Genomic DNA, 13,067 nt, shown 5'->3' with positions numbered 1-13,067 from the left:
AGCCTAATCACTTCACACATTACTTATCTCTCAATACACTCATTTTGCCTCACCCTCCGGGCCAAAAAGTGAAGTCGCAGATGGGATGTTCATTTCAGACAACGCTGGAACATTCTGCCTTGACAAAGATATACTTTTAACTGACACACACTAACCAATGAAAACTGAAGTTAGCCCATTTCCATTTTCCTCCAGCCAATATGTCAGCTTGAAAGCCTGACCTTCTGACCCTATCTGAGAGGACTATGGTCTGCCCATACAAATGGCATCACCCCTGGCAGTCTGGGTCTCTTGTCCACCTCCATCCCCACCCGCCATGAGAGAAAACAAAAGTTCATCCTGCAGCATTGCTATCTCCCAGCTATAAAAAGGCTTCTTCAGTGCTCTTAATTATGCCAGGTTAATTAAAGTAGCGCAGGCGGAGATAGATCGGCTTCGGGTGTACCGCCTCAGTCCGCTGCCCCGCTTGGGTAAATTGGTTCGCATGCAGAGGGCACATGGCTGAATCATATGCATGCATATCAACTGAAAGAGAAATGCACACGCACGCACGCACGCGCGCACTCACACACACAGGAATATGCAGAAATAAGCATGCACACTCCCAACACACACACACACACACACACACACACACACACACACACACACGCACACGCACACGCACACGCACACGCACACACACACACACACACACACACACACACACACACACACACACACACACATACACACACACACACACAGAGAGACAACAAAGCAACCAAAACACAACAAAACACACACACACAGCAAATTGTTAAATTCTCCCCGAGTTAATAGTGAACTCTGTGAACCTGCGCTCTATTTGGCGTAGCCTGATGAATTTGTATTTGTTGCCCTATAGCAACACTGCAAGGTCTGCATAACAAAATAATCAAGGGGAAAGCTAGTGTGACACTCCACAATGCAAACTAATCCAGGCAGGAGTGGGGATGCAGTTTAGAGCAATTGTTTAGAGCGGTAGTTCTCAAAGTGGGGTCCGGGGACCACGGGGGCTCTGCATTAGGCTGGCGGTATGCTTGCTGTAGGATACGCGAGCGCGTGCACGATGCGTTCATGAACGCGTTATCTTGCGCAATTCATGTCAATTTTACGCGCGTTGGATACAAACAAGTGCGTTACCGCGCGAATAGACCAGATTCAAGTGACAGAGTGCAGCAGCAAGCGATACGAGCGATTGAAGAGACTAGAGTATGTCCGTACAGGCAGAAGGCAAAGCATTCAAGCATTCCCATTGGCTGTGGTCACTGACCTCTATACAGTCATTGGCTGTCGCGGCTTGTTGCCGAACCGCGTCATAGAAAGTTGAAAAGATTTCAACTTCAAACTGTCGCGCTCGTCTCGCAAATCGATTTTGTCGCGCGACTCAATACAAAGTCAATTACTTCCGTCGCTCGCCTCGCTCAGATCGCAGCTGGTGTATTTCTGCGGTTAGGTGCAATATCTTCAAACTCACTGGGGGCGATCGCTAGAAAGAATGCACAGTTCCATAAGAGCGCTTCTGCGGAAAACGACGATGAAGACAACTTTTCAAGACCGTCTCGAGCTTTTCCGAAATTACAAACATTCTATTTACGATCATACTTCCCCTTTGCACTTTGACAAAGGAGTGTGCAAATACAGAAGTAGCAGTATCGTCTCCTTGCCCGGGGAGTCCTTATTTTGTTTTGTTTACAGTCTGTGTTCCCAATTTCCTCATCGCAATGCTGTGCTCTCTGGCCCCTGGATGACACTGCCAGTATTTTGCATGTTGGTTGGTCTACTGCTTTTAAAGCAAGCATGTGCAGTCGGTTGCTCACGCTGACTCACGTAATTTGCAGCTCGCAGCAAGCGTGCCGAGGGCTTTACATTACCAGTGGTTTAGTGAAAGTTAACATTAATTCAGGGGTAGGCTCACATTCAACAAACAGAACACTTCGTCCCACCTTTGCAGTAAAATTGATATTTAAAACAACTGCGGTAAGTGTAATTTGTGATGCGAATGTGGGGGGAGGAATCTACTCAATTAGGGTTCCCTAACACAATACAATATTTTTTTAGTCCAATAACATTTCTGAAGATGATTATAATTTATAGTTTAGAGGTTGTTGTTCGATGTAATTAGTTAAGGAATAGAGAGGCAAAGAATAGGAATGGAGAAGAGGAGGGAGACTAAAGTAAAGACAGTAAGAACAGTATACTACGTAAAGATAAGGATATAGTCGAGTCCACTCTTGTAGAGTCCAAGACCAGTCCAAGACCAGACTATTCAAATCCGAGACAAGGATATGGACTATTTAAAAAACTGAGATCTGGAAGGCGACTGTGCTGTCACAGAGCTAGAACTGAGAGACTGAGAAAGAGCTTTTTTCCTCATGCCATTTGCTTACTGAATTCCTCCTAATTACTTTGATTGAACACACACACACACACACCTTTCATTTTTATTTTTATTTTATTTCTTCTTCACCCTTCTTCTGCACACTTGTTTTGCACTGGCCATGCATTTCATTACAAGTGACACGAAAGTGTCTCTATGTACATGACAAATAAATATCCTTGAATCCTTGAATCCTTGAATCCTTGAATCCTTGAATCCTTGAAGTCAGAGTTCAAAGAGTTTAGAGTCCGAGACAAGACCGAGTCCAAAAAGAGTCCAAGTTGAAGTTTCTGTACAAAAAGAACTTCCTGATTAAGGTCTAGGAGGTCAGGTAAAGCTTTGCACAAAAAAGACCTGATGTGTGCGGATGCTTTCTTTTTGTACTTTTTAGAATCTATTATTTCACTATGTATATATGGTATGGTATATTTGGTGTGACGCATCACAGTAGATGTATCGATTGTCTTAATTTGAAATGTAAACGCAAGAATATTGTTAAGAAAAATAAACTGAAACCACACAAATCTGGCTAGGATAAAGTCTAAATGGCTTGTGACTGGGGACAACCACTAGCACAGTGGCCGGTAAGCAAAAAAGTTGGCGCCAAGCCCTGCTACTGGCATGATGACCACAGCTTGTCAGCGAGTCCTGGAGTTATCTAGTGGATGGACTGAATCAAAGGCAGCATACAAAACACGTATAATTTTGTTGAAGACAGTGGGTATAGTAGAAGAGATCGATTGTTCAACAGAGAATCATGCATCTGCGATATTCATGATTGAAGTGGAGTCATTCCCTAATATTATATGTTATTATGCTGAAGTGGAGTCATTCCCTAATATTATATGTTATTATGCTATACAAAGGCTGTATTTGTAAATAATAACAACCACAATAATACCAAAAAATAACAAAAGTCCAGAGCACACACGGTGCTCCATGAATCAGTCCGACAGCCCATATTTAGAACTTAAATTCAGTCAGTGTGTGTGGTTACATGCACATTAATAATTGGATTAAGCATTACTCCGATTACAAACAGAATGTGGAATATTCCGGTCTGGTCTGGTCTACATGCTAAATTAACTGAAGTAATCGAATTGGATGATTTGGATGATCGGACCGAAATCAGATAATCCACATAGTCTAATCGGATTTCTTAAAATCTGATTCCAATCAAATTATTTTAGTTAGCCTACATGCCATTTCTTTAATTGGGGTAATGTAGAAATGCGATTTGAATCGGATTATTAATGTGCATGCAACCGCGCCCAGTGTGTGTGTGTGTGTGTGTGTGTGTGGGAGTGTGTTTGTCTGAGTGTGTGTGTGACTGCATTCTTACATGCGAATAAGGTAAGGAAGGACAAAAATGTAAAGAAGGGAAATGCCATTGTCCATGCCTGTGTGTGTAGGTATGTGTGTGTGCGTGCATGTGTATGTGTATGTGCGTGCATTGGTGCGTCTGTGTGTGTGTGTGTGTGTGTGTGTGTGTGTGTGTGTGTGTGTGTGTGTGTGTGTGTGTGTGTGTGTGTGTGTGTGTGTGTGTGTGTGTGTGTGTGTGTGTGTGTGTGCATGTGCATGTGCATGTGCATGTGTGTGTCTGAAGAAAGCAGGTCTCTTGTCCTTGCTCCACTTTCCTGTTGCTTGAAGGACATGAAAATTCCCCAATTCCTTAGACATGAGGCAGCTTTGTCACTGGCTCCCATCTAGGTTACAACACTAGCCTACCAGAATGCTCTAGGGACGCCTGTGTGAGTGTGTGTGTGTGCGTGCGTGCGTGTGTGTGCGTGTGCGGGCACACGCGCGCGCGTGTGTGTGTGTTTGAAGCCTGTCAAGTGTTTATCTGAAATGTCCTTGCCTGTAGTTTAATGTAAATGAAACACTCTGCATCTATAACACCTCCAATCTACATTGAAGATCCAAAAATAGGATGCTGTATGAAGTCTTAAGTATACAGGGACACAGAGAGGATCCTTCAATGTCACTCCCCAAGGCCAGGGTTACACATACAGTAATTAGACTCTATTGAGGAGGAATGCGATGTAATGTAGTTCTGTGCCTATGGTTCCTGTCCTGCATCTCAGTTGCTTTACGCACTCACAACTCTTCCACATTTTTCATGTTTCTTCATTATTCCTCTCCTTTCCTTATTCTTGTCTCTCAACTTTCCTTGCATGACTGGATTAGACACGTAGTTACAGATAAACATATTTCGCTTTGTTTTATCTTAATTTCATTTTTCATTTAGTCGTATCCCGCATCATGTGGTTGACGTGTTGCCCAATTAGATAGACATCGCTATTTTCTACGGTATGTCTGTCTGTCTGCCTCTTTTCTCTTGGACAAGAAGTAGCAACAGTATCTCCTGTTCGCTTTCACTTTTGTCCCCATCCCCATGCATGCACACACTTCAGAGTACAAACTGTTCCCAAGTTGGCGAGCCACATGAGAGCGGGTGATAGAAAGGGACATGATTGTGTGTTTATTACTGGCTCACCCTGCTGAATTAAGACACTTCATCAAAGCCCAGGCATCAATTCCCACCGACGGAGGGAGCGCGCAAGAGAGAGGGAGAGAGAGAGAGAGAGAGAGAGAGAGAGAGAGAGAGAGAGAGAGAGAGTCAGAGAGAGAGGAGCCAAGAAGACAGCTGTAAGTTTTATTGAAGCCAGAAGCAAGAGATGGAGGAAACGAGAGAAGACTATAAAGACAAACTCAGAGGACGATGGAGGGAGAGAAGTATAAATGAGAAAGAAAGAGAGAGAGAGAGAAAGAGAGAGAGAATGAGAGAGGGAGAGAACAGGGGGGAAGTGGAAATGGAATGATGGAAAAATCAAACAGCTGAAGTGACAGTGGGAGGATTAATAAATGGTTTATGAATCAATGTTCTCCGTTATCCTTTTGCCCCCCAGCCCCTTTAAATGGATGATGTGAAAATCAACAGAACAATCAATGAATGAGGGAGAGGATAATATATAGACAGTTCCCCCCTGTGGACAAATGTACTTAAGAGAATGTGGGCCTACACGCACGCGCACACACACACGCACGCACGCAAGCACGCACGCACACCTCCTCAGGGGGGCCAAGGAGAGTCAATGACATTGGTGGCTAGAAGCGACCCCACGGTTGGTAAGACCATAGTCTGCAGCAATGTACGTGTGTGTCGCATTACAGTTCTGAAAACAAAATTACTTTGTGGGATTGTAGTATTTGTATGGTTTCAGCCCTTTTTAAAATGCACATTTCTGAATGTTTGTGCCTTTATTGAGATAAGACAGTGACGATTTTGGACAGGGAAGAAGTGGGAGAAAAGGATGGGGTAGGATTTGGAAATGACCCAGGCTGGATTCAAACCTGAGACAGATTGCACATGCATGGTACAGTGTGTTAGTGTGCACCCCCCAGGTTCCAGCCCTTTTCAATGTTTGACTAAATCGACTGCATTGATTGCAATAAACTTCCAAGTAATGTATTCTAATAACTCTCCATATCTTATCATAAAATCTTGGCTGATCACAGGTAAGGCAAGAGGTGCTAAAAGTCAAATATATTTGTGTACTTAATTTATGCTAAGTGGGGAACATTTTTATGAAGTCATAACAAAGTGCTGTATAATTTAATGTCTCTGCAACTCTCAGAGTCACTCATACTCCAACAGTGAGGCTATAAGGCAAGGTATGCAAGGTGCATACACAGCGCATGACACAGCAAAAATGTATGTAAACAAGTGTGGTGACAAGGTTGGCCAGACCCCTAAAAAAATATATAAATATTAAATAGATTATGAGTCAATTTTGCTACGCTCGCTAGGGTATACAAACAGTGTCCAATTGAATCATACGGCACACATGGGCTCACAAAATTGCGGTCATAACGTCTTTTCACATTTCACAATTATTTTCACATTCTACTTTATGTGTTTGCTTAGTACATGCCTAACAAGTTACTTATGCAGGCATTAACATTGTATGTATTAGTGCTAATAGATGTATCCCTAAAATAAAGTGTTACCTTTTTCGCTAACGCTAACCAGTCACTAATTGTTTTAGTGCTGTAGTTTTGTGAATAATTGCAAATTAACCAGGAAAAAGTTGAACCTATGTCCAGGACAAAACTATTCCTAACCCTAACCACAGCTATGTTTTGTCTGAAAAGACATGTCCAGATGGCGTTAGGCACAGAAATGACAAACCGCGTAATCTACAATATGAAAATGGTGCCGAACCTGGCACTGTATTATACACATCTCATGAGCAGGGCTGGATTATTTTGGCTGCAGCCTAGGGACCCCACGTGCCAGGGGTTACATACCGCCATTCAGACAGACCGCCATTCCGACATTGAAATTTTATTGCAGGAACCATTTTTTCCAGCTTGCAGGAACTGTTTTTAAAATATCTCAGACCCTACCTTTAAAGTCATTTGGACTGTGACAAAATTATACACTAGTCCTGTAATTGCGCTGTCACTCTCTCCACTTTCCGCTCATGTTGCAACATTGTTGCAAATGTTAATAGAGTTAGAACGTTGTTCACGCACCTTTAAGTACGTGCAACAATGTTTAAATGACACGGAATGGCTTGGATTGGCAATTAAATATTATTTCGAATGGCGGTATGTCGGAATGGCGGTTGCCCCCCCGTGCCAGGGGGGCCCTGATTGCCCAAAAGTGAAAACTTGCAGAATTGTGACAAGATGCAATATTGAAAAATTCTGCAGTCGTGTTGAGTGCACTTTTCAATATATTTACGTAATATTCCTCTCCACAGTTGGTAGACATGTTATCCTTAATTCCTAGCTCGTAATTCTGACACTGTCTATATACACTTGTTGCAAAATTTGCCTTCCAGGGGGCCTCACAGTAACCTGTAGCCTAGGGGGTCCGGGCTATCTTCATCCAGCCCTGCTCATGAGAATATGTTGTATGGCACTAATTGTACAAATACACATTTCATGTCAACCATATTGTGTTGACACTGTGACGGCTCAAAGCGCTGCCTACAGTAAGTACACAGGACTGTATGAAGATCAATTTCCTTTTGATATTATATTAGACCCTACAGTACTTATCTGTATTTATAGGCCTCTCCAGCCCTCTCTTGTCTCTTGTCTTTCTTGTCTCTAGTTGTTGTTTGAGGGTATGACACCAAGTAAGTAATTCCAACTATCATCATCACCATTGTTGTCATCATCATCATCATCATGAGTGTTATACAACCATATGACGCATTATCGTAGGTGTACAGTTGTGTAGCCTCTCTTTATTTTCTGTACGTTATAGTGGCCTTGCAGTAATTACACTCCTGAGAACTAGCATGCAGAGTCAGGGTTCAGGGTGAATAAAGCAGAAGAGTGGGAAAGCTATAGATAAGACGCGGCAGAGAGAAGAGGGGAGGGGAGGGGAGGGGAGGAAACCACTGGAAAGTGAGTTGAAAGAAGCAAACAGTAGGAAGGGTCTGAGAGAGAGAGAGAGAGAGAGAGAGGGGAGAAAGCATGAAAGAAAGATACAATTAGGGATTAGAAAGGATTACATGTTTAATTAAGTCTATTTCCATCCAATTAAAACCCACCGATCATGAGAAAACGCTGCCGTCAGTATTGTACAGAAAAAAAAAAATCCTGTTCACTTCCAACCATCCAAAGTTTCATGGAAACAAAACACTCTGCTAACCGAGTGAATAGAATTGCATTAGCATGCTATGCCTGTTTAACCTTTCAGCAGAGAATTACCAACGCAATCATTTTCGCTCAGCTGTGTGAGGCATACAGAAAGCCTTATTCTTAGGAACCAGTGGGTAGGAGCAGGGGGGCTCGGGTTAAAAATCCACCAGGATATAATTTAATTCGGTGTGCCATTTAACTGTGGCAGACGTAGGCATGAATTGATCCGACAAAATGGAAGGGGACTGTCGTTGCTGATGGCAAACACGAATATTTTTGTTGAGATTGTTTGATGCGCCTCGGTGGAAACTGTGCCATGTCAAACGTAAACTACCAAACTTAATGGCACAAATTTAATTGAGGAAATCAACTTTTCATATAGCATGTGAGGTGATAACTATGTGCATGTCATATTGGTGAATAGCAGAGGCTGTTGGTTCAGCAAACTAAGTGGTTTATTCTGATTGAAGCAAACGATGCAACACAGTAAAACAGTTGATGACGATAATTGTGTGTTTACGAGGACATGACATTGAACATATTTACAGCAGTAGGTCACACAAATCGTATTTGGCAGTAATTTAGTGTGTGTGTGTGTGTGTGTGTCTGCGTGTGTGCGTGTGTATATTAGAAAAAGCTAAAGGTGACACTCACCAAACAGATTGCTGGAATGTCCTTGCTTGGAGACGGGCCGAAGTTCATTGGAGCCCCAGGCATAGCGCTTGTAGTTGCCCCAAGCAAACTGCATCATCTGGAGGGCAAGAGACAGGATGGCAGAGGTTGTAATGCCCAAGCACCATTAACATATTGTCGCCATATTTCTTTCCTATTCACAGAATTAATTCCTGCTGCAACAATCAGTTGGCAATCATCAAATTAAGCTCTCTGGATGCGGAGCACCCTGATGTATTAGCTAGAATGGGTTTTTAACACGGGGTCCTCGAATAACCTCTTTGGGGATCTCAATCAGTTCGAGGGAAACATGGTGATTGAGAGAAATCATTAGCTGATGTTTATCAGCAGGCTGTTAACAACAGTTGCTAAGACCACCCTTCCGTTAGCAGCAGGTGAATTAGCACCACGTTTACAACATACACAGTCATATTTCACTGTCATTTTAGGTTTAACTATCACCACTTGCAGAGTAGTTATTTATGTCTTGTTGTCGTCCTCCCCATACTGAGTTAGTGTCAGCAGGATATCTGAATAATCAGATTCAACTCTGTGCGTGGAAAGTCAAATACACTCGCAATTACGACAGAGAAATGATCTCATTGGACAGCGGCAATCCATCAGAGGGATACAGAGATGGGTGATTTCATGATGCTGATTTAGGCCTAAATGTAGATACACATAGTATATTTCCAGTGTTACTGTTAGGCCACTTGGAGAGCCAAATTAAATAGTAACAGTTTTGGTCTTCCTCTTTAAGTGTTGAATCAACACTGAGGATTTTACTTAGGTTGTCATTAGCTACTTTAGTAGTAGAACTTTATTGTCCCCATGTGTTTGCAGTGCAAACGCTGACTCCAGACAAAAGACACAGACAGATATAACAGAGAGCAACAGGTAACACGATCATGAAAGTGCCCAACGAGGCAAGCGTTTAAAAACACAGCGAGCAGTCCAATCGCACACCAACAAGCGTAGTCCATTTTAGCTGTAGTGTGAAATACGTGCCAGAGTAATCACATCCATCCAAACAATGTCCGATGATTAAAACGAATAAACAAACACACAAACACAGTGCCAATACCGGAGAGACAGCAGGGAAGCCACAGTGCAGCACCCGGAAGCAGCATGTTATCAACATGCATGTTGCATGTAATCAATCCAATTGCAGCATGTACAGTGAGCCCCAAGGCATGGAGACAGCAGTGAGTAGACATCCAACATCTGTGTTTATGGTGATGATTATGAGGCTCCACATGGACTTGTTGGTTGTGGTAGTAGCAGCCCTCTAATCCCTGTTGAATGTCAATGGAGCAACGTGACCGCAAGATTATAAGATATTTTAGCATGGTGTCTTTTTTCATAGCCACGCTAGAGGGTGACTGCAGACATGCAGATATGAAAGGGGAAAAAAATAAGAAGAAAGTTTAAGCAACCAAGCGGGAAAACCCGACCCAAACAACAATGCAAAAAGGCCAATAGCTTTGCCCTAATTTCTTCCACTACAAAAACTTTAAGCAAACCACAAAGGACTAAACAGTAACTGAAAAACATATCTTTACCCCATATCAAAAACTGTCAAAGTTTCGAAAGTAAATGTCTTCAGTGAAAGGTGTTGTTGGACCAGAGAACCGAGAACAGCAAGGCTAGGAACAGGTGTCAGCCGCTAAATTGACAGCCCTTGCAGGAGGCAGCAGTCTCCCCACAGGAAGTGTCCTCAGCAGGCAACTGATTACTGAAGCCCTGTTGAGCCGTCTGTGTTTACTGGAAGATTAGAAAGGGGGGAACCAACAGTGAGACATCATCCACTGAGAGCTCACTGACCCCATGTTGACTGTTTACTTACTTACACAAAGAGGGTAAGTGGAGTGGAGATAGAGCACCAACGTTTTGTTTCAAAGGCACAGAAATACAGATGTGCATAGACCTAAGGCATGCCTTCTACTTCCTGGTTCATGGGGCAATACTGTAAGTTGCAAAAAAATGAATGGAAGTGGACAAGGCCGGTCGTGGTGGATTTGTGGTGCATAGGTGGAGGTCCAAGGTTTGGATTTGTGTAAAAAAAAAACACTCATTTCAAGCCCAGTAATTATTTTTTGACTCCCCATGCCCCATGAACCACCTTCTCTCCAGCCTGCCACTGCAAGTAATGCAGAGTGTGTCGATAGGCACATACGACTTAGATTTTTGTCGATCGATGTAGACAAAGCACGTGAGCGAGAACTTGTTGTCACGATGTGGGTGGTATTAAAACAGCACATTGAAAGTCGGCCACAAATATGAACAAGACGATGAGCTTGCACCAGTTTGCTCTACTAACACACCACGTGTGAGGAGTGTGGGGACAGGCAGCGAGGAGGAGCTGAAGTGGGGACTTGCGCAAACTTGTGTAGAGGTGTGAGGCAAGACATATACACACAGTTGACCAACCAGTTCATGGGCGCGTGACCTGCAGAGGCAGTCTGCAGACGAGCGTTGAAGGGGATAAGCAACTGCAGAGGTTGCGAGATATGACTGCAGTTGCATTCATTCATTGACACCATGTGACATCTCACCTCGTCGACGCAACATCAGTTTGACAGGAAGTCTAATTGTCATGCAACCAGAATGCATTGCTGTCTAAATGCGCATGTAGGCATTGCGGTATCTCAAATAAGCTTACTGGTTCACTTGCTACTCTTATGTGGATGACACTTAGCCTCGCGACGCCATCCTCTGTACTCCACCCAAAGATTTTGGCTGCGCACATCGTCTGGCAAAAGCCTCGAGCTCGGTTCTCTCAGTGTTTCGCCAATCAGCAAACAGTTGAGAGTGGTGACGTAGAACTCACCCGCGAGCTCCGTTACTGATTGGTTAAGGTAACTATAGTCACACTTTCATTTTGTTATTTGTATGTTTTTGCGACGCTATAGCGTAACAGGCATGCTAATAAACAACAACATGGGTTTTAATTTGAGTTTGGAACTTCAATTAATTTAAATGATAGAGTAAGATCAGACCATCTCCCATCGTCCACGGAGACGGATTCCTCATGGCTTTTGCCAGACTGATTGACGGAGTCAACAGTCGGCTATTCGCCCAGGCTAGATGACACTACCTTCAGCCACTGTCATCCATTGGTCTCTGTCCTGTGATGAGGGAAGGTTCTCGCCCCCTGGATCGTCCATCGGCAGGATATTATTCGAGGCAGGTGGGGACCTGCACCAAAGAGAATCACTGCTGTCTACTTCACTGTTGCCAGTGGGGTACCTAATAGGGTTTTCACACCTGGTCCCCTTTAAGTGAACCAAACTCAGTCCTCTTTAAGTGGACCAAAAAGCAAACCGACAGCAAAATGAATCAGTTCTGTTTTTGTTCATATTGTGAGTATATTGCAAAAAGAACTGGCCGATCTTTCTGGTCCTGGTAGGCTTTTATGGTGTGTCACTCTTCTTTTTTATCACACCCGGTCCTCTAGAGCCCTCCTTAAGTGATTACACCTAGTCACAAGTGTAACTTGTCAGAACTCATAAGCGAACCGAACTGAGACCAGTTCAACCAAGGTCTCAGTATGGTTCGCTTCCAATGGGTCTGGGTATGCTTTGGAGCGTTCACATATGCGGCAAAAATGCTGAGTCACTACTCTGACTTCTCTTAGGCGGCTGAAATGGACCAGGTGTGAAAACGCTGTAAGTCTCCACCCCTTCCGGTCGGCTGTAATGGGCTGATCAAACCTATTTTCCGACCCGCCTCACCTATCCTCCTACATCAGACATATGCTGTACCTCAGAAATAATGATAACCAATGATGTGGGTTTTTCGGCTTTACTTGATAAGCGATTTGTGAGTTTTGTGCATGGAAAAAAAAAATTACTTGGACTAAGCCTGTTAAAAGTATCCAGAACAGTTATAGCATTAACCACAGGCCTAATAATAACTGCTACACACACTTCATACACACCTCTCTATAAGAACAGGAACAGAGGAGATTGGAGACAAAATAAAAAGAAAACTGGACTGTGAATAGGCAAAAATGCTAACCTGCTGAGAAGGCATTTACTAAACCCAGGCAGCCCCACTCGATCCTAGCAGGAGCTCTGGCCCTCGGTTATAGCTAAAAAGGTTTTTTCAAAGTGGCCTAAACAAAATGATTCAGATATGATGACCATTCTGTAATGAAATGTAGGGTATATAACATGATATTATAGGGAACAACATATCTACGTAGATGGAATACAGTTATTTTCACTTCTCTTTAACTGGCAGGCAGTTCAGGAACACTTCTGCAACTGGTGTTCAATCCACCCTGTATTGCTCCAGGCACAGCAGTCATTCCCCTGGGCTTCACAGCTTC

At 43.3% G+C, this 13,067-nt stretch overlaps 1 protein-coding gene across 1 annotated transcript in view; it reads right to left on the bottom strand.

The window, feature by feature from the left end:
* Positions 1 to 13,067, bottom strand: part of LOC134469054 (mannosyl-oligosaccharide 1,2-alpha-mannosidase IA-like) — a 250,878-nt gene that overhangs the window by 197,434 nt on the left and 40,377 nt on the right. The window contains exon 2 of the mRNA XM_063223072.1: positions 8,717 to 8,813. Within this exon, the coding sequence (XP_063079142.1) occupies positions 8,717 to 8,813 (97 nt within the window). The remainder of the gene's footprint in view (positions 1 to 8,716; positions 8,814 to 13,067) is intronic.

The sequence above is a fragment of the Engraulis encrasicolus genome, chromosome 18 (assembly GCF_034702125.1).
Source record: "Engraulis encrasicolus isolate BLACKSEA-1 chromosome 18, IST_EnEncr_1.0, whole genome shotgun sequence".
Lineage (NCBI taxonomy): Eukaryota > Metazoa > Chordata > Actinopteri > Clupeiformes > Engraulidae > Engraulis > Engraulis encrasicolus.
The sequence above is the reverse complement of the archived record's forward strand: the minus strand, read 5'-3'. Positions and strand labels throughout refer to the sequence as shown.